Source organism: Nannospalax galili, unplaced genomic scaffold, assembly GCF_000622305.1.
Source record: "Nannospalax galili isolate Female #2095 unplaced genomic scaffold, S.galili_v1.0 scaffold1059, whole genome shotgun sequence".
Taxonomy (NCBI): Eukaryota; Metazoa; Chordata; class Mammalia; order Rodentia; family Spalacidae; genus Nannospalax; species Nannospalax galili.
Genome location: NW_008342405.1, coordinates 113,891 through 136,026, shown reverse-complemented (window position 1 = coordinate 136,026; position 22,136 = coordinate 113,891). Strand labels below are relative to the sequence as shown.

General features: G+C 39.8%; 1 protein-coding gene and 1 pseudogene across 1 annotated transcript in view; one reads left to right on the top strand and one right to left on the bottom strand.

Annotated features, from left to right (window-relative positions):
• The window catches only part of LOC103738488 (attractin), a gene marked incomplete at its 3' end in the record, with an annotated part of 135,454 nt that overhangs the window by 1,790 nt on the left and 111,528 nt on the right, over positions 1-22,136 (top strand). The window contains 3 exon segments of the mRNA XM_029566150.1: positions 4,790-4,973; positions 5,860-6,014; positions 10,891-10,975. Coding sequence (XP_029422010.1) covers positions 4,790-4,973; positions 5,860-6,014; positions 10,891-10,975 — 424 coding nt within the window.
• LOC108491108 overlaps positions 21,600-22,136 on the bottom strand; it is a 1,374-nt pseudogene continuing 837 nt past the window's right edge.

Sequence of the window (22,136 nt, the reverse complement as noted above, 5' to 3'; positions counted from 1 at the left end):
CTGTCCTGGAACTCACTATGTAGACCAGGCTGGCCTTGAACTCACAGAGATCCGCCTGCCTCTGCCTCCCAAGTGCTGGGACTACAGGCGTGCTACACGCCTGGCTAAATTTTTCTATTTTTTGACAATAAGCATTTATATCACCTCCATCCTTCCCTCCCTCCTCCAACTCCTCTTATCTTTCCATTCCCTCTCAACTTCATGACCTCTTCCTTGATTATCATTGTTACATATACATACATACACTACTACCTGTATTATTAGGACAGTTTCACAAAATTCAAACTAACCTTAATCCACTTTATCTTGAAATAACAGTTAATATTACTATATTACTGGTGAGATTCAGGTTATTGATATCCTAGTGTAACAAGTAGTTGTTACTGTCAGTTTTCAAGGAGCCAAAGATAGCACTAAATGCTTTGGGTGGTAAAATACAAATAGTTGGAAACAATAAGCACTCTGTAAAAATAATTTTGGATAGCCTTTTGGAGATTGGTTTACTGCTGTGTATAAGTCCCCTTAGGTTTACATACAGGTTTTCCTGTGGTTAAATTTTTTTATGTCTTTGATTGAACAATAGGAGTGCCAGCTATAGTTGAGATTTGGGTAAAGTAGTCCTATAAAATCCAACTAAAGATCATTAAAGTGCATTTAAAGATCATAAGGATTCACTGCAGGGTATTATTAAAAGATACTAAATGTCTGTTCCCTGGGGAATCAGAATTTTTAAGATTTTAGTCTTTGAAATTTTCATACTTGTATACATTTTTTCATTTTATTATTTTTATTTTATGTGTACATGTGTATTGCCTGCATGTAGGTAGGTGTACCTGTGTCGTGCAGTGCCTGTGGAGGCCAGAAGAGGGCGTTGGATCCCTGGAACTGGAGTTATGGACAGTTGTTAGCTACTGTGTGGGTGCTGGGAATCGAACCTGGGTCCTCTGCACGAGCAGTCAGTGCTCTTAACCACTGAGCCAGCCCTCTAGCCCCACTTGTATGCATTTTATCTAGTTCATTAGTTCATAGCCACACTCCATTCCTCACTCCACCTCCCCTCAGGCCCCTGCCTAACACATCTGGAACTGGAGTTATGGACAGTTGTTAGCTACTGTGTGGGTGCTGGGAATCGAACCTGGGTCCTCTGCACGAGCAGTCAGTGCTCTTAACCACTGAGCCAGCCCTCTAGCCCCACTTGTATGCATTTTATCTAGTTCATTAGTTCATAGCCACACTCCATTCCTCACTCCACCTCCCCTCAGGCCCCTGCCTAACACATCTCCTTCTCAGAATCATGTCCTTGAGTGTGGGGTGTGTGTGTGTGTGTGTGTGTGTGTGAGAGAGAGAGAGAGAGTGAGAGAGAGAGAGAGAGAGAGACAGACAGACAGACAGAGACAGAGAAACACATTGAGTCCAGTTAGTGCTGTCCATATGCACGTAGGTGTATGTAAAGACCCAAGTCTGCTTTGCTTAGTGGGGAAGCCTTGCCCTGTGTCAGTGATACTGATCAGTGCAGAGTTCTAACTCTGGGGCTAGTGTTTCTTTACAGAGAGAGAGAGAGAGAGAGAGAGAGAGAGAGAGAAACACATTGAGTCCAGTTAGTGCTGTCCTATGCATGTAGGTGTATGTAAAGACCCAAGTCTACTTTGCTTACTGGGGAAGCCTTGCCCTGTGTCAATGATACTGATCAGTGCAGAGTTCTGACTCTGGGGCTAGTGTTTCTTTACAGCAAGCTGTTTATTAAAAAATTCAGAAGGTTTTTATACATTACAAGGAACTGGCAGTCACGTGGTGTTTGGCAGTTACATACAAAGATTTAGGGTACAAAGAAACAGGATATACTGCTTTTAGTTGGTGCCAGCTAGGGGCTGTTTGTAAAGCAGGATGCTTCAACTTTTTCTTTTAATTTTTTAATTTTTTTAATGTATATTTTTATATTATGTATTTGTGTGTGTTGCCTGTGTGTAGGTAAGTGCACCCATGTCGTGCAATGCCCGCAGAGGACAGAAGAGGCTGTCGGAGCCCCTGGGACTGGAGTTATGGACAGTTGTTAGCTGCCATGTGGGTGCCGGGATTCAAACCTGGATATTCTGCAAGAACAACTAGTGTTCTTAACCGCTGAGCCATTTCTCCAGCCCCAGGATGCTTGAACTTTTACACAAGGTTACCAGTGCCCATCTGGTAATTTATTGGCCACAATGTTTTCTTTTGTAGGGCTAAAAGCATAGTAAACTTTTAGCTTTTAGCCCAGGAGTAAACCTTTAACCTGGCCTAATCTTTTAGCTAATGATAGCTGAGAGTTATTGGTTCAGGACAAGGAGGTTGGCTAAGTGCTGTTGACCAAGATGCTTTCCCTCAGAGCAAGGAGCTTAAACTTTTGACCTGGCCACTTTTCTCCTGCTAGCCCTGCAGTGTTCTGCAAATAGGGATTTGAGGGTCGCTGTTTTCAGTGCCCTGTCCTTCAGCAGAGAATATAGCCTGGACTTTAAAAGTTTTAGGCTCATCTTGCCCTAGGGCATGCCATCCTGGTTTCCTACAGGTGTGAGGTCATCCACTGGGGCATGGGCAACCTACCAGTGGCCACCTCCCAAACAAAAGTGACTCTCCCTGTCCCAGCAGCCATCAACTTCCAATAGCTCCTCAGCTCTGGGTGGGGCCTTTCTCCTTTATACTGGAATTTTTGACTGGCTTGATCTTATGCAGGTAACCACAGCTGCTGTGAACTCATGTGTGAAACAGCCGTGTCATGTCCAGAAGACAGCATTTCACAACTGTCCTCCTCATCCTCCAACGCTTAGACTCTTTCTGCCTCTCTTTTCAGTAATATACCCTACTAAGCCTTGAGTCTGGGAGACACATATGTCTCCCCTATGGCTGTGCACTCACTGTCAGTTATTCTCTGCACTTAGAACGGTTGTGAGCCATTGTATTAATCACTACCCACTGCAGTAAGACGCTTCTGTGACCAAGGTGGGAGCAGCACAAACCTATGTATATAAACATAAATATATAGAAGGTAGTTTGACAACTTGACCATATAACAAAACAGTAATAGCTTCACTACAAGGGCCTATGACTTCCCTAGACATGTGTTTATGACTAAGGCATAAATTCCCTCCTCTGGAGCAGTCCTTAAATCCAATCAAGAGAGCAGTTGGTTACCCAGATATTGTACCAGTGGGTATATCTTGCCTGGCAGGTCAGTACTGGGTCATGTAAAGTCCAGCATTGGTTAAGACCATGGATTTCTTTTCTCCCTCAGCAGTCCGCATAGCACCTTCTAGCACTGTTACAGCTAGCCAAGAGGGAGGGAGTTTCCTGGACAGTTCAAGATTGATTTCTCTGTATCCTGCAACCAAATTGTGTGGTGTCTTCAGCAATAAGATCTTACCGTCTAGTTATAGTGGGCAACCAAGAACAATGGCTATAGGCTGAATTACTTTGGGTGCTTCTGGGGCCTCCTCGACCAATAGCTTATAGAGAGATAATCCATGCCTGGCACTGGGATTTTCATTTAATAACCCATTTCTTCTGGTAGTAGTGCTGTTCACCCATATGGTGTACCTCTGTTCAAATTCCTTTTTCTTTTTAATATAAAATTTTAATATTTAGTTTACAAATGCCAGGCATGATGGCACATGCCTTTAATCCCAGCACTTGGGAGGAAGAAGCAGGTGGATCTCTGAGCGCAAGGCTAGCCTGGTCTACATCATGAGTTTCAGGCCAGCTGGGGCTGCAGGGAGACACTGTCTCAAAAAGACAATAGTTTACACTAGTGGGTTTCATAAGGCTTCTTTATGTATCCTTAGCTTTTGTTAACCCACCCTTATCCTTCTTTTTCCCCCACCCCTACCCACTACCCCTGCTTAAACTTTGAGCTCCCAGTATTAGCCCCCGCCTTCATATCACATGTGTCCTACTATCCCCTGTAATTATTTGTTTTACTTTAGTGTCTTAGTTTGCTACTCTATTGCTGTGATTAAAAACACTGATCAACACTTATGGAGGAAAGGGTTTGACTTACCGCTTACAGTCCATCATCAAGGGAAACCAAGGCAGGAACTCAGGGCAGGAATCTGGAGCACAGACCATGGAGGTATGCTGCTTACTGACTTGCTCCTCTGGCCTGTACCAATCTGCCCAGTCTGCTTTCTTATTCAACTCAGGGTGATACCACCCACAATGGGCTGAGCACATCACTCAACATCAAGAAGAGTCTCCACAGACACGGCCACAGGCCAATCCAATGGAGGTAATCCTCAGTTAGGTTCCCTCTACTCAGGTGTGTCAAGTTGACAACTGAAGCTATCTAGTACAGTGCATACTTCATTTTGATTAACCTTTCCCCACCTCCCTCATTTTCTCCCATTCCCAGAACCTGAATCTTGTGTCATGAAATTCTTTTCCTATACAACATGTTAGAACATTAGACTATTTTACAGATTGGTTTGGGGCCACATGACTTTGTTGTAGGTTTTAGATGGTCATCTGATTTTTTTAATTAGTACTGAACCCAAGTACTTGCACAAACTAGGCCAACACTCTGCGAAGGTATGTCCCGAAAACTGTGTTTTCCTTTTGAAACAGACTCTTGCTAAGTTGCCCTGTTAGTCCTTGAGCATGTGATCCTCCTAGTAGCTGGGATTGCAGCCACATATTACCCAGGCCTAATTAGATGACCTTCTTATATTTTGAACTCCCTTCTTTTCTCAAAACTATTTAGATTTTAAATATTAGAGGAGGGGGGCTTGCAACATTTGACTTTATTTTGTTTTTTTTTCATTTCCAGATAAGAACACGTGGAGTATATTACACACTCAGGGTGCTCTTGTGCAAGGGGGCTATGGCCACAGCAGCGTTTATGATCACAAGACCAAGGCCCTGTATGTTCATGGTGGCTACAAAGCCTTCAGTGCCAATAAATACCGGCTTGCAGATGACCTCTACAGATATGATGTGGATGTCCAGATGTGGTAGGTGCTTTTTCTGGAACTTTCGCTTCAGCTTGTACATTCTGTGGAGGAGTTAGTGGAAAAATAGTGTACTATGATTTTGTTTTCTGTTTAGCATTGTATATGGAGAAGTTAGGAAATAAACACAGGGTGATAAAGCTAACCTAGTGTTAATATTATTGCTTTCTGTTAGCTTTTCTGTAGTTGGGATACTTAGAAAATGCTAAAAATTCATCCACTGAACTCTACTGTAAAATTTTATCTCCTCTGAGGAGATAAAATACATACTGATCTTACATATTATTTGAAATATAACCTTTCTTTTTTTCCTTTTTGGTGTTGGGGACCCACAGCTTTGTATACCACAGGCTAGACCTTTAGTCAATATATACTGCTTGTCTAACTTTTGTCTTGGTGACTAAAATGTCATTGTGGGGGTATTTACCAGTTTCATTCTGTTAAGCTGTCAAGCAGGTTCTCATACCTAAGTGATAGCTTTCCTCACTCTCAACAATAGCTCAGCCTATAGAAGTGTATTCTATTTTTTTAAGCAAATATAAAACAATTTGAGTTGTGAAATAATTATAAAGCAGTGATTTCTTTTACCTTTGAGTTTCTAGCTTTTGCCTTACTAATTTGGCATTGAGTGTAAGTTTTTGTCTCTATTTCACATATTTTTTGCTCAGAAATTGGGAAATAGGGCCATAGGGTATGAACATTTTTAACGTTCTTTATATATTTTGCCAAAATTCTTATAGATTTTTAAGATTTTTTAATGGAAGTGACTAATGGATAGGGAAAAATAAAATATTTTCACATTTGAGTCTGAAGTTATAAAATGACTATGGCAGATAAGTATTCTTTGAAAACTAACCTTGTATTTATTATTTTTAAAAAAACTCAAAAGGACCATTCTTAAGGACAGCCGATTTTTCCGTTACTTGCATACAGCTGTGATAGTGAGTGGAACCATGTTGGTGTTTGGAGGAAATACACACAATGACACGTCAATGAGCCATGGTGCTAAATGCTTCTCTTCAGATTTCATGGCTTATGACATTGGTAAGTTTCCCAAAGACATTTTAGCTTCGGAGATATTTTCTTTGCCTATAAGCAGCATTTAAAATATAAAATACTTTATTTTATGTTAAAATAATTGTACTACTTGAAAGAAGTTCAAATGGTAGTATTTGTATTTATATGAGTATGGTTACACATTTATTGAAAAAACATTACTTCTCCATTAAACTACATCCATTTTCTCCAAATTGAGGTTGCCTAGGAAAGGAGATGAAAGGCGGTGCCAAGGTCACAAGACACAAAAGCGCATGATTTTTCTGGGGTTAATTAAAAGTCATTACTTTAGATTATTATGTCCATTAATAAAAGTTGATCCCACAAAGTTAGAGGCATAAGTGGCTGTTAAACTAGTTTCTGCCCTCTCTGTGCTAGGATTACAGGCATAAGTGACTATGCCTGACTTAGGAAAAGCTCTTTGGTGGCATTGTGTTAAGTGATTTGGAAAGGGCACATTGAGATGGCTGTCACAGCAGTCCTAGTGAGGTTTAAACTAAAGCAGTAGAAGTGGCATTGATGACTTCGGGGAACTGACAGGTACCTGGTGTGGGCCACAGTAAATGGTTGCCACTTCCAAAGCTGGAAGTAGAAGAGAAATATAAACAGATATGACTGTATGCGGCTGCAATCCCAGCACCTAGGAGGTAGAGGCTGGAGGATGACAAGATCAAGGTTTGTCTAGACTACGTAGTAGTGAGACCATGTCTTTAAAAAAATAATGAGAAACAGGCTCTTGGAGGAAGAGGCTGAAGAAAATGTGGGAAATGTCCACCTGGAGATGTGTTTGGGTCAGAACTAAGGACTCGTAGGACGTAGTAGGAGAAATAAACTGCTGTAGTGAATATAAAGAACAAACAAGAATCAGCAAACAAGAATCAGAACAGATGCAGAGAGGTCAGAACAAGAATGGAAACTGAAAATATGTCAGAGAAGCAAGAGAAAACCAGGTGAGCTTGGTGGCCTGGAAGAGCGAGTTAATGACTAGAAAAGTACTTAAAAATAAGAACTAGCGAATCCTTCAGATTTAGCAGCAAAGAAATCTCTTAATGTGCTCTAATAATAGAATAGGATTTCAGGTTACAGGAAGCCGAGAAATGACATAGGGTGAGATGTATACACCATTTATTAAAGTTTATCTGTAAAGGGAAAATGGCTAATTTTAGTGACTCAGGGGAGATGGATCTAGAAGTTAAAGAAAGAGAAGGGAATCACCATGGCATCTTATACCTGTAATCCCGGGATCAGAGAGGCTTAGACAGGAGAATTGTTGAGAGTTTTTGGTCAGCCTGGGGTCGTATAGTGAGCTCCAGTACAGCCTAAGCTAGGTGTGAGACTGTCTCAAAAAACAAAAACTAAAACAAACAACAAAAAGCCAAAACAGGACAGTGTATAGGGAAGATGGAAAGAGTAGCTTTAGGCTGACATAAAAGCTGAAGGATAGAGGGTATGAACTGATGAATTAGACCCCAGGAGTGGTGGCCCACGCCTTTAATCCCAGCACTCAGGAGGCAGAGGCAGGTGGATCTCTGTGAGCTTAAGGCCAGCCTGGTCTCCATAGTGAGTTCCAGGCCAGCTGGGGCTACAGGGAGACCCAGTCTCAAAAATGTCAACTCCCTCTCCCCCCAAAACTGATGAATTAGGGAATGGTTCTTTGGGGGTTCAATAAGAGGTGGGGATCCTGCTATACTATGGTTTTATGGAAGGGAGGCAGGGTGGTCTCCTGTTCTCCCTATGAAGAAGATAGTAAGGCTATTACAAGGTGTGAAGGCTACTGTTGTTGAAGTTGTGTAAAGGTCTGGATGGAGTGGAAGAACTTGCATTTGGTGTATAAGAGAGAGACAGTAAGCATGGGAGGATATTGCAGCACCTGCTCATGTGAGGTCCAGAAGAGAATAGTAGCATGAGCCATGACAAAGGAAAAATGAGTAGATCCAGGAGAGCTAGGAAAGGACTTAAAAATTGAAGTTTAATTAATTTTTAAAAAAAATTTTCCATTGTCACTAAGTTTAAGTAACTCGGTATAGAGAATAGAAAAAAACTGTGGAACCCACATGTTTTGCTAACAAACTTTGTAAGATATAAAATTGCCTTTTAGGGACTAGATAGCTGGCTTAGCAGTTACAAGCACTGGCTGCTCTTGCAGAAGACCAGAGTTTGGTTGGCAGCACTCACATGGTGGCTAACTCCAGTTCCAGGGAACCAATGCCCTCTTCTGGCCTTTGAGGACATTTCATGTGGTGCACTTACGTACATGCAGACAAAATACTCATACCCTTAAAAATAAGTAAATAGAAAAGGCATTCATGGTCTCCTCATTCCTGTTCCCAGCTTGACTGGAAAATAAATTCATCTTTAGAGATGGACAGATATTTCCCCAGCAGTGTCAGACCAACCTACACAGGGCAGGCACCACCAGGCCCCCAGTTCCAGAATGGACTCTATAATCCTGGCTTTCCAGAAGTAGTTTTCACCAATGGAAGTTCACCTTTTCCATGTTCTTGGGCAGAAAATATGCATTCCTTGTTTGTAGTGTAGCAGTCTCCCTTGCCTGTCACACATGGCCTCTGGCTTGCATGTCTAATATCCCATCCACCTGCACAATTCCATCCTAGTGATGGCTTTATAAATAGGAAATGAAAGCAACTCAAACTCTTGGACAGGTTGAAAATACATGCACAGAGCAAGACTTCCCCTCATAAACTGTCTACTAGACCTCATATGGTAGTACAGCTGTCCTTGCTCCTGCTATGAAACTTGAAAACATTCCCAGGAGAGTTGATGGGGCAGGGCAGGGGTGGGGAGACTTCATTTTGGCTCAGGTAATGCAGATCCAAGGAATGAGATCTCCTAATTACAGTCTGTTTAATGACACACCTGTTGGCTTTGGCACCTCAGAGATAGGGGAAGTGTATTCCGTGCTCTAGAATATGAAGGTAGATATGTACTGTTTAACCTTTTAAAGGGTAGCCATGACATAGATGAACCTAGAGCTAGACTTCTGAGAGAGCAGTATAATGAAGTTATAGGCGCCAAAGACACCATGAAGTCAAGTGCTAGTGTGATGATCAACTTGGGTAAAGAAAGGAATAGATATGGGGCTGTTCCCCATTTTCTACCACCTACAGAGAAAATGATACCTGAAATTCAGTTGGTTAAAATTCAGAATAATGTGAGGCCAGAAATGTACAAGTTTATAGATGTGTGCCAGTTCCTGCTGCTAAGGCAGCTGCCATCTAGTACAGCAGGTGAAGAACCAAGGCTGCCATTGGTAGCTCAGAAGAACCTCAGTGAGCCAGCTTTCCCAGGGAGCCATTGCTTCTTACCCACCCAACTGGCCCAGGGCAGTAAAGTTGATAAAGCACCCCAGTTTGATTCCAGGGTAACCAAGAAGCAGCACCCAACAGGGCATGTGCTTTCTAGTTCTGCTTTGTAGCCTAAAGTATACAAGGAATCAGAAGCCTTTGCCATCTCTCTGCATGAGAAGGTGATCTGTATGTTGAACAGAAGTGCTAGGTTGGACACCTTGCATCCTGAGGATTTAGAAGATGGTAAAGTGGAAGGGGATGCTGAAGATGATGAGGTATATGATATAGGCTGTTTTTACGAAATCAACGAGCAGGGCCCTCTGAATCTTCACAAGGGCAGACTTTATCAAGGTGATAAGCTGTAAGCCTCTCTGACACTCTGTCACATATTAGAGTACTCCTGTGGCTTCTAAAGTGAAAGAGAAGGAGGAATCTGAAACCATCTGTGGAGGGATTCAGAAGGACCTACCATAGCTCTACAGGAAGACTTGCAGCCCAAAGTTGATGAACAGTTCATTGTGATAGGAGCTATGCTGGTATAGCTCCTGAGCTGTATGAAGAGGTGCAGTATGAATCTGACTGCCTGGGTGATAATGCCTCTACAAAGTCATTCACGTGCTGAGTTCCACCCACAAAGGAAGAGTTTACTAAAGCATTTATCAGGATCAAAGCATCTTCCTTTTTAAAACTTCAGTATGCAATAAGGAAGTTAAGAAAGATGAGCACAGGTGGGCAGTGGTGCGTTCTGCAGACCCACATCTTAGAAAACAACAAACAGACCTCCCTCATCTTCTAAGAAAATAAGACAAAATTTTAAAATTAAAATTTAACACTAAAGTGGTACTAAATAGTACAGGTTTAGTGGTTATTCATGATTTGACAAAGGATTCCAAAAGCTTAATGAAATAACTAATGAAAAATAAATAAATCTGCCGGGCTTGGTGGCGCACACCTTTAATACCGGCAGAGGCAGGCGGATCTCTGTGTGTTCGAGGCCAGCCTGGTCTACATAGTGAGTTCCAGGACAGCTAGGGCTACAGGGAGACCCTGTTTCAAAAAGACCAAAAAAAAAAAAAAAAAAAAAGAAAGAAAAGAAAAAGAAAAATGAATCTTTGAAAATTGCCTTTTATTTATTTATTTTTGAGACAAAGTCTCACTCTATTGGAAGCTTCAGTTTTATTATGTAGTTGTAATTGAGGCTGGTTTTGAGTTCTAGGTTTGATCCCTAGCACTACAAGAAAAAGAAAAATTAAAGGGTGAACCAGACTTTCTGTTAGGTAAAACGGTTAAGCAGTATGAAAATAACAGGCATTAGGGGGTGTCATGGGTATTGGACGCATTCACTGATGAGCATTACTATTCAGTTTGCCCGCATTTCATGTCCTGGTTCTTTGCTGCTGCTGCCTTTTACCCTAAACATAATAGTGCCACCAAGAAAGTTGAAAAGCATGTTTTATAAGGCTGTGTTCATTGCATTCTTCCTCCTAAAGACCATGTCAGTTCCTGTTTATGGTGAATGACAAGTCTACTTTGAAATGTTTTTTTCTTGATCATAGCTTGCGACCGATGGTCAGTGCTTCCCAGACCTGATCTTCACCATGATGTCAACAGATTTGGTCATTCCGCAGTCTTGCACAACAGGTAACTGGAAAGCTAAGTGTGTTACTGTCTTGCATCTTCTTTTTTTTTTGATATTTGTCAGGTTTGTTGTAGTTATATCTGAATGATAAGAGATTGGGGGTTGGGGAAGAGGGCAATTGAAGTGAGGGATAACATAGGTGGAACCAGGAACGGGGAGATTGTGAAGATAGAGAGCAAGTCTGAAGTCCTTTGGATAATCTGATGAATGTGCTACATTTAATTGTATTGCTCAGAAATGCCTGGTCCTGACTACCAGAGCTCTTTGGAAATCATCTCTCCAGAGAAGCTTAATCCAATAAAGGATGTTCAAAAGACTGTGGTCATAGCTCAGTGGTAGAGTTCTTGCCTCGGTGCACAAGAAGCTGAGTTCCAACCCCAGCACTGTGGCCCCCCTCAGAAACATTTGCCAGTAAAGATTCAGAGTAGCCACTGTACATATTTGTAATAGTGGGCTTTAAAGATTGAGAAGTTAAATAGCCTGCAGATGTAAATTTTTCTCATTTTGCTGCTATTAATACTGATTTCTACTTTTCCCTTTAAAAAATAAATAAAATAAAATTCAGAGTCCTATAAACCTTAAAGCTATTTAAATACTGCAGTGCCTGCATTTACATTATATTAGTATTCCTTAGGCTTTCAAATTTTCTTTTGGGATTTCCCAATAAAAATAATTTAACTTGTACTAGGAAAAGTAAGAAAATGATATTTTTGAAGATGTTGTGAAGAATTGACAAGAAATTAGGAACTGTATATTGGGAAAAGGTGCCATCAAAGAATTATTTTTTTTTAGAAATACATCTGGTTTTGTGATAGAACATTCCATGGTTAGACTGAAATAGGTTTTTTTTTAATTTTAATTTTTTTTAACAGAGCATAGGGTAGGGGTTTATTTACAGAAGAGTGGTGCCCCACATGTACGGCTATGCCGTAAAATCCACACAAATACAGATCCTGTGACCTCCTGATAGCCACACAAAATGGTGAGAGAGGTCCCTCTTCGTGTTCTCACTTTATATATCCTTTGACCTACATGCAGCTAATGTCGCCTGATTGGGTGGGAGGAGTAACTGACACCCTCCTGGACTCCTTGATGAGCATGGGAAGGAGGTGTGACTATAGCTTGCTGGCATAGTGGACATTTCCAGTTAACTCTCCACCGCTTCCTCTGGCTCTTACATTCTTTCCTCCAGCCTCTTCCACGAAAATCCCTGAGTCTTGGAGGGAGTGGTAGGTGGGGGATGATCTCCCTTCTGCTGTGGCAAGGCACTGAACTTTGGGTCTCTGCGTCATCTGTTTTTCCATGGGTTGTTGGCCAGTTTGAGTGGGATTCCATCTACTATGAAAACACATACAGAAAGAAACAAGAACATCTAAACAGTAGCTGCTATAATAACTTAACCTATGGGTGTAAACACCACTCCTTGGTTAGTATTTTAGCAGGTGCATCATTTCCGTCTAACAAAGCAATTGCAGTGACTTCCCACTGGGGCCTATATTCTCCCCTGACACAGGGGGTTGGCCAGGTACCAGATGTGTGTTCCACCCCTAGGAGTGGGTATTACATCCAATTGAAAATTTGTTGGTTGTACATAGAATAATGCTCTACTATTGCACCAGCAGGAACCTCTTGTTTGGTATGTTCATAGTGCAACACTCAGGATCTGTTGTTGAGGAGAATTATAGGGGATGATTCTCCCCCAGTGATCTGCGTATTTCCTTTTGGCACCATGAAAGCCACCTATACAGTGGCAAGGAGTTTCCAGCTTAGTCCAAGGTTGATTTCTTCCTCTCCCATGCTCACATCATGCAGTGTCTTCAGCATAACAGTTTCTAGATCCATCTATTTACCTCTAAATTTCATTATTTCATCTTCTTTTACTGCTGAATAGAACTCCATTGTGTAAATGTACCATATTTTTGTTAACCCCTCATCAGTTGAGGGGCATTTACGTTGCTTCCGTCTCTTAGCTATTGTAAAAAGAGCAGCAACAAACATGGTTGTACAAGTGTATCTACAATAGTATGAGTCCTTCGGGTATATGCTAAGGAGTGGTATAACTCGGTCATGTGGTAAATTCATTTTTAGTTTTTTTTTTCATTATTTTTATTTTATGTGTATGAGTGTATTGCCTGCATGTATGTGAGTGCACCCATGTTGTGCAGTGCTGTGGAGGTCAGAAGAAGGTTTTGGATTTCCCTGGAACTGGAGTTAAGGACAGTTTGTAGCCACCAAGTGGGTGCTGGGAATCGAAACTGGGTTCTCTGCAAGAGCAGTCAGAGCTCTTAAGCGCTGAGCCATCTCTCCAGCCCCGTCATTTTTAGTTTTTTATGAGTTCTCCACACTGTTTTCCATAGGGGTTGCATGAATTTCCAGTCCCACCAGCAGTGAGTGAGTGTTTCCTTTTCTCTACATCCTTGGTATCATTTGTTCTCTTGATCCTAGCCATTCTGACTGGGGTAAGGTGAAACCTTAAGGTGGCTTTAATTTGCATTTCCCTAATTACTAACACTTTTTGATTTTGAACGCTTTTTGAGATGTTTCTTAGCCATCTTTATTTCTTCTTTTGACAACTGTCTATTTAGATCTTTAGCCCATCTTTTAATTGGGTCATTTGCATTCTTCTTTCTTTTTGGAGTTCTTTATATATTCTGGATATTAATCCTCTGTCAGATGTGTCACTGGTGAAGATTTTTTTCCCACTCTGGGTTTTCTCTTCATTTTCTTGATTGTTTCTTTTGCTGTACAGAAGCTTTTTATTTTAATTACATCCCATTTGTTGATTGTTGGCCTTAATTCCTGAGCAACTGCTGTCCTATTTAGAAATCCTTTCCTACACCTATATCTTGTAGGTTACTACCGATATTTTCTTCTAATAGTTTCAAGGTTTCCAGTTTCACATTGAGGTCTTTGATCCATTCAGAATTTACTTTTGTGCAAGGTGAAAGATAAGGGTCTAGTTTCATTCTTCTATAGGTGAAGATCCAGTCTTACCAGCACCATTTGTTGAAGATGCTGTCTTTCCTCCATTGTGTGTTCTTGGCACCTTTGTCAAATATAAGGTGGCTGAAATTGCGTGTACTCTGGTTTGAGTCTTCAGTGATTTTCGATTGATCCGTGTGTCTATTTTAGTGCGATGCTGTTTTCATGACTATAGCTCTGTAGTATACTTTGAGATCTGGTATAGTAATCCCCCCTAGTAATCCCCCCAGTAATCCCCCCCCAGCTCTTTGTGCTCAGGGTTGCTTTGGCTTTCCAGGGTCTTTTGTGCTTCCATATGAATTTAAGCATGGGTTTTTCTTTTTTAAAAATTTTATTATTTTTATTTTGTGCGTGTGCGTGTATTGCCTCCATGTAGGTTAAGTGCACCCATATCGTGAAATCCCACGGAAGTCAGAAGAGGCTGTCAGATCCTCTGGGACTGGAGTTACAGAGAGTTGTTAGCTGCCATGTGAGTGCTGGGATTCAAACCCGGGTCTTCTGCAAGAACAGCCAGTGTTCTTAAACACTGAACCATCTCTCTAGCCCCCAAGGATGTTTTTTTCTAATTTATGAAGTATGTCATAGGGATTTTGATTAAGGTTGCATTAAATGTATATATTACTTTTGGTAGGATGGTCATTTTCACAGTATTAATTCTTCCAACCCATGAGCATGGGAGGTCCTTCCATCTTCTGCTGTCTTCCTCGATCTCTTTCTTTAAAGATTTAAAATTTCCATTGTAGAGATCTTTGATGTCTTTTGTCAGGTTTATTCCAAGATATATGTTGCAGCTATTTTGAATGGGAGCATTTCCCCGTATTCTTTCTCCATTTGCTTATTATTGGATTAAAGAATGGCTACTGGTTTTTGTAGATTAATTTTGTAACCTGCCACTTTCCTGAAAGTGTTAATCAGTTTTATGGTGGAACTTTTTGGATCTCTTAGGTATAGTATTATATCATCTTCAAAAAGGGATAATTTTACCTCTTTTTTTCCAATTAGTACTCCTTTAGTTTCCTTCTCTTGTCTTATTGCTATAGCAAGAGTTTCAAGCACTATATTGAAAAGGGGTGGAGATAGTGGATATACTTGTCTGATTCTTGATTTAATGGGAGTGCTTCCACTTTTTCTCCATTTAGAATGATGTTGGCTGTGGGTTTGCTGTATATAGCTTTAATTATGTATCTTCTTGGTTACTGTTCCTTTGATCCTTGTTCCTTTGAGGTATGTTCCCTCCAGTCCGATTCTCTTTAGTACTTTTATCATGAATGCATACTGAATTTTGTCAGAAGCCTTTTCTGCATCTATTGAACCATCCCTTCATCCCTGGAATAAAGCCCACTTGGTCATGGTGAGTGATGTTTTTGATGTACATCTGTATGTGGTTTGCAAGTATTTTGTTGAGAACTTTTGCATCTATATTCATTAAGGATATGGGTCTATAGTTTTCTATTTTGGTTGTGCCTTTACCTGGTTTTGGTATTATAGTGATGCTGGTTTCATAGAAGTAATTTGGGAGTTCTCCCTCTGTTTCTCTTTTTGAATAGTTTAAGTAGTATTTGTTGTGGATCTTCTTTAAATGTCTGGTAGAATTCTGCTGTAAATCCATCTGGACCTGTGCTTTTTTTTAGTCTGGTGACTTTGTGTTACTGTTTCAATTTCCTTATATGTTATAGGTCTGTTTAAACTGTTAATCTCTTCTTGGTTTAGCTTTGGTGGTTCCCATGATTTTAGATATCCATCCATTTCTTTTAGGTTTTCAAATATAGTAATGTATAGATTTTTAAGGTATTCCCTTATAATGTTCTGGATCTTCTTGGTGTCTCTTGTGATGTCTCTTATTTCTTTCTTTCTTTCTTTCTTTCTTTCTTTCTTTCTTTCTTTCTTTCTTTCTTTCTTTCTTTCTTTCTTTCTTTCTTTCTTTCTTTCTTTCTTTCTTTCTTTCTTTCTTTCTTTCTTTCTTTCTTTCTTTCTTTCTTTCTTTCTTTCTTTCTTTCTTTCTTTCTTTCTTTCTTTCTTTCTTTCTTTCTTCTTTCCCATCGGAGCTGAGGACCGAACCCAGGGCCTTGTGCTTGCTAGGCAAGTGCTCTACCACTGAGCTAAATCCCCAACGCCAGTTTTCTTTCTTTTTAGTTCATTAATTTCTGCTTTGAATTTTTTTTTTAATTTCTTGTCTTCTGCTTTGTTTGGATTTCATTTGTTCTTACCTTTCCTGAATCTTGAGTTGCAATGTTAAGTCATTTATTTGTGCTCTTTCTGATTTTTTTTTAATGTAGGAGCTTAGAGCTATAAACTTCCCTCTTAGGACTGCTTTTAAAGTTTCCCAGAGGTTTTGTTGGATTGTACTGTCCTTTTTGTTGAATTCCAGGAATTCTTTTATTTCTTTCTTAGTTTCTCCTTTGACCCACTCATCATTTGGGAGTGCGTTGTTTAACCTCCATGAGTTTGTATAGTGACTAGTGTTTCTTCCGGTGTTGATTTTCAGCTTTCTTGCATTGAGGTCTGATAGAATGCATGGAATTGTTTCAACTTTTTTGTGTGTGTTTTTTGAGGTTTGTTTTGTGCTCCAGTATGTGGTCAATTTTTTAGAAAGTTCCATGGGGTGCTGACTAAAAGTGTATTCTTTGGTGCTTGGGTGGAATATTTGGAAGATGTCTTTTACGTCCATTTGCTGTATGGTATAGTTTAATTCAGTTGTCTCTGTGTCTATTCTCTGTCCAATTGTCCTGTCTAATGGAGACAGTGGGGTATTGAAGTCCCCTACTATTACTCAGTTGGGGTTAGTCTGTGTCTTTAAGTCCTGTAGAGTTGCTTTTATGAAGTTGGGTGCACCAGAGTGTGGTGCATATATGTTCATGATTGTAATATCTTCTTGGTTATTTGTTCCTTTGATCAGAATGAAGTGACCTTCTTTATCTCTTTTGATTAGTTTTAGTTTGAAGTCTGTTTTGTCAGATAGTAGAATTACAACCCTTGTCTGTTTCTTGGTGCCATTTGCTTGGAATATTCTTTTCCATCCTTTCACCTTAAGGTAGTGCCTGTCCTTGAAGGTGAGATAGGCTTCTTGTAGACAGCAAAAAGATGGATTTGGGGACTGGAGAGATGGCTCAGCAGTTACGAACACTGACTGTTCTTGCAGAAGACCCGGGCTCAAATCCCAGTACCCACATGACAACTAACAACTGTCTGTAACTCCAGTTCCAGGGATTTTGATGGCCTCTTCTGTCCTTCGCAGGCCTTCCATGACATGGGTGCACTTACCTACATGCAGGTAATACACACACATAAAATAAAAATAATAAATAAAATATTTTTTAAAAAGATTTTGTTTCTTAATCCATTCAACTAGGCCGTGTCTTTTTAAGAAAAATTATTTATTTAATAACCACATGATTAGAAGAAGCATTTCATTACAGTATGAGCATATTCAATAGCAGGTTCCAGAGTAAAGATGCAGCTCTTTCAAAATTGGCTGTAAATTTTTAGGTTCACAGTTGAATTAATATAGTTATACAATATTGAACTCAGTATAAACCCTATAAGACATAAAATTGAATGAGGTTTTAACCTTTAAATGAGATTTCCATTTCATTTTAAAATATACCGTTTCATACAGAAAAACTCATGATTTAATGCTACTAACACTTAGATGTTTGCACATGCGTCTCTAATCTCTTTCTATCTGATTATTACTACTCACAGTCGGTTACTTTCTGAGATCCTTGGCACCTGAGCATGGATATAAAATCATCAGGTAGATTTCAATGGTAATGTGTTTCACCTCTACTAATTAACATGAAGCAAATTTTTATGCTTCTTCCTCAAATATAACTAATTTTATTTGTTGATTTTGTGTGTGTGTGTATTTCATACAGAACATCACAAACAATCTTATTCATCTATATACCCACATCCCAAATGGCACCCTCCAGTAGTCTCCCCACCCCCACACCCTGCACTGCAGCCCATATACTCTGTAATCCCTTTTACTGTCCACTGTGTTGTCAGAGCTCCCACCCGTTCTGCAGTGCTTGTTCATCCTCTGAATCCAGTCAGCCTATCTAGAGTTCCTTGTTTTAGGAAGATCAGTTTCATCTATGAGAAGATAAATCAAAGGTCCTGTTTGACCGTGGCTGGCTTCACTTGGAAGCATGGAGGAAATGATTCCTCTGTGTTGACTCTCTTCTTTGTAGACTGGACACTGGTTCAAGTCCATCTCGTGGGATCTCCATGTCCTTCTTGATCAAGAGGACAGCTGACTCATCACAGTTACAGGACATTTTGAGAGATGCTCATAGTCCCCTGGAGCTTAGTCGACCTAGTAGGGCAAGGAGCAAAAACTGTCCTTTAAGTCCCTCTAACTAAATTAGTATAGGCCTCAAAGTATGGCAGTTAGACATCCAAGAAGGTTAGTTCCACCAGTCTGGTACTTTTAATTACCATGTACTATGTAGATAAAGATTGGCCAAAGACCAGCCATTCTCAGATAAACCTTGCTGAGACATATATGATGTTCCTTGAGCTAGTTGTATGTATAATTTTTCAGTAGGTTGTTCGATTAATATGGTTCCCTCTGGTATTTTTTAAAACTAGCTAGGCATTGTTTATCTCTTGCATTGTCTAACACTTCCCCTGTGGGTTCCCCCATTTAAAGTGCCCCCATTTTCCCCATTTCTTCCCTAATAATACCCTTCTCCTATGGTCCCACCTTTTTTGAGCTCCTTCTTTCCCTTTATTACCTAGGTTCCCTGTATAACCTTCCCTCCCCCCTTCTGTTAAAATAACCTCATTTTTATCCATATGTCCTTTATTAACACCTGTTTTCTACTGTTCTCCTTCAGATTCTTTCTTTGCCTTTACCTCCCTGGTTCCTTTTCATTATCCTGGTTCCTGTAGTTATGTCTGGATACATACTCACTTACCATGATTTGGTGCTGGGATCCACATATGAGGGAGAACATATATCATTTGTTTTTCTGAGTTTGTGTTACTTCAGTTAGTATAACAGTTTCTAGTTCCATCCATTTACCTGCAAATTTCATGATTTCATCTTTCTTTACTGCTGAGTAAAACACCATCATAAAAATGAACCAAACTTTCATTATCCACTCATCAGTTGAGGGACACTTAGGTTGCTTCCATCTTTTAGCTATTGTGAAAAGAGCAGCAACCAACATGGATGTACAAGTGTCTCTGCAATAGGATGAGTTCTTTGGGTATATGCCAAGGAGTGGTATAACTGGGTCAAATGGTAGGTTCATTTGTAAAGTTTTTTTAAGAGTTCTCCACACTGCTTTCCATGGAGGTTGAACCAGTTTGCAGCCCCACCAGCAGTGGATGAGTGTTCCCCTTTCCCCACATCCCCTCCAACATTAGGTATCATTTTGTTCTCTTGATCTTAGCCAGTCTGACTGGGGTAAGATGAAATCTTAAAGTGGTTTTAATTTGCATTTCCCTAATTATTAGTGATGTTGAATGTCTTTTTAGATGTTTCATAACCATCTTTACTTCTTCTTTTGAGAACTCTCTGTTCAACTCCTTAGCCCATCTTTTAATTGGGTTACTTCCTTTCTTGATTGTTTTTTGAGTTGAACTTCTGTCAGATGTTTTGGTGGTGAAGATTTTCTCCTATTCTGTGCATTTTCTCTTCACTTTCTTGGTTGCTTCCTTAGAAGCTTTTTAGTTTAATGAGGTCCCATTTGTTCATTCTTGACCTTGTTTCCTGAGCAGTTGATGTTAGGTTTAGAAAATACTTTCCTACACCTATGTCTTGTAGGTTTTTCCCAATGTTTTCTTCTAACATTTTCAGTTTCAGACTTTACATTGAGGTCTTTGGTCCATTTAGAATTGACTTTTGTGCAGGGTGAAAGATAGGGGTTTAGTTTCATTCTTCTACAGGTGGAGATCCAGTTTTGCCAGCACCATTTGCTGAACATACTGTCTTTCCTCCAGTGACTATTCTTGACCCCTTTGTCTAATATCAGGTGGCTGAAATTACATGTATTCATATTTGGGTCTTCAATTTTGTTTCATTGATCTATGGGTCTATTTTTTTGTGCCAGTACCGTGCTGCTTTTATAACTATAGCTCAGTAGGGGTTGGGGATTTAGCTCAGTGGTAGAGCGCTTGCCTAGCAAGTGCAAGTGACTGGGTTTGGTCCTCAGCTCCAGGGGGGGAAAAAAAAGACAAAATAATTATAGCTCTGTAAGTACAGTAATCCCCCCTCCATCGCTTTTTGTGCTCAGGGTTGCTTTGGCTATCTGGGGTCTTTTATGCTTCCATCTGAATCTTAGAATGTTTTTTTCCAACTCTGTGAAGAATGTCATTGGAATTTTGATTGGCATTGCATTGAATCTATAAATGGCTTTTAGTAGGATGGTCATTTTCACAATATTAATTCTTCCAATCCATGAGCGTGGGAGGTCCTTCCATCTTCTTATGTCTTCCTCAATCTCTCTTTAAAGATTTAAAATGCTCATTGTCGAGGTCTTTAATGTCTTTGTCAGGTTTATTCCACGATATTTTATTTTTTTTTTGCAGCTATTGTGAGCGGGAGTATTTCCATGTACTCTTTCTCTGATTACTTGTTATTGATATATAGAAAGGCTACAGACTTTTGTGGATGAATTTTGTAACCTGCCACTTTACTGAACGTGTTAATAATTTCTAGGAGTTTTCTGGTGGAATTTTTGGCATCTCTTAGATATAATATATTGTCTGCAAAAAGAGATAATTTTATTATTACTCCTTTAATTTCCTTCTCTTGTCTTATTGCTCTTGCAAGAATTTCAAGCACTATGTTAAAGAGAAGTGGGGATAGTGGACAGCCTTGTCTGGTTCCTGATTTCAATGGGAATGCTTCCAGTTTTTCTCCATTTAGAATGATGTTGGCTGTGGGTTTGTTATATATGGCTTTAATTATGTTGAGGTATGTTCCCTCCAGTCCATTTCCCTCTAGGACTTTGAACATAAATGCATGTTGAATTTTGTCAAAGGCTTTCTCTGCATCTATTGAGATGACCATGTGGTTCCTGTCTTTGAGTTCATTTATATGATATATGATGTTTATTGAACCATCCCTGCATCTCTGGGATAAAGCTAACTTGATCATGGTGGATGAACTTCTTGATGTGTGTCTGTATGTGGTTTGCAAGTATTTTGTTGAGAATTTTTGCATCTATGTTCATTAAGGATATGGGTCTGTAGCTACTTTTTGGCTTTTGTTGTTGTTGTTGTTGTAGCTTTACCTGGCTTTGGTATTAGAGTGCCGCTGGCATCATAGAAGAAATTTGGAAGTTCTCCCTCCATTTCTATCTTTTTGACTAAGTAGCATTGGATGTAGATCTTTAAATGTCTGGTAGAATTCTGCTGTAAATCCATCTGGTTCTGGGCTTTTTGTAGTCGGGTGGTTTTATATTACTGTTTCAGTTTCCTTATGTGTTAGGGGTCTGTTTAAAGTGTTGATCTCTTCTTGGTTTAGTTTTGGTGGTTCCCCATGCTTTTAGATACCTGTCCTTTTAGGTTTTCAAATTTAGTAGTGTATGGTTTTGTTTTTTGTTTTTTTCTCTTTTTTAAAGTAAAATTTCAATTTTATTTTCTTTTCCTGGAAGATGGTTTTTCTTCTGTCCTCATAAAGCCAGGCCTTTACATGGGTTTTGGTGGAGGTCGTGGGGCAGCACCAGCAGGTCTAAATTATGGTGGAGGTGTTCAGTCTTTCTGGGCTTTGCGGGATCAATTCCGGACCACCTTGCTATGAATGGCACAGCTCACGCAGTAATGCAGCTTGACATACAGCTTGGGAAGCACGTAAGCATCGAAGACACTCTCTTCAGAAATGTCCCATATGGAGGCACTGTGTTCCGAATAACGAACCTTTTTTTTTAAAATTTTTAATAACTACATGATTAGAAGAAGCATTTCACTATGGATTTAACATATTCAGTAACACACTCCAGAGCAAGAGTACATCTCTTTCACAAGTGGGTGCAAGTTTCTAGGTTCACAGTTGAGTTAATACAGTTATACAATATTGAACTCAGGATAAGCCCTGTAAGACATAAAATTGAATGAGTTTTTTAACCTTTAAAAAGATCTCCATTTCCTTTTAGGATATATTGTTCCTTGCAGAAAGATTCATTGTTATTGCTACTAACACTGAGATGTTGGTGCATGCATCTCTAA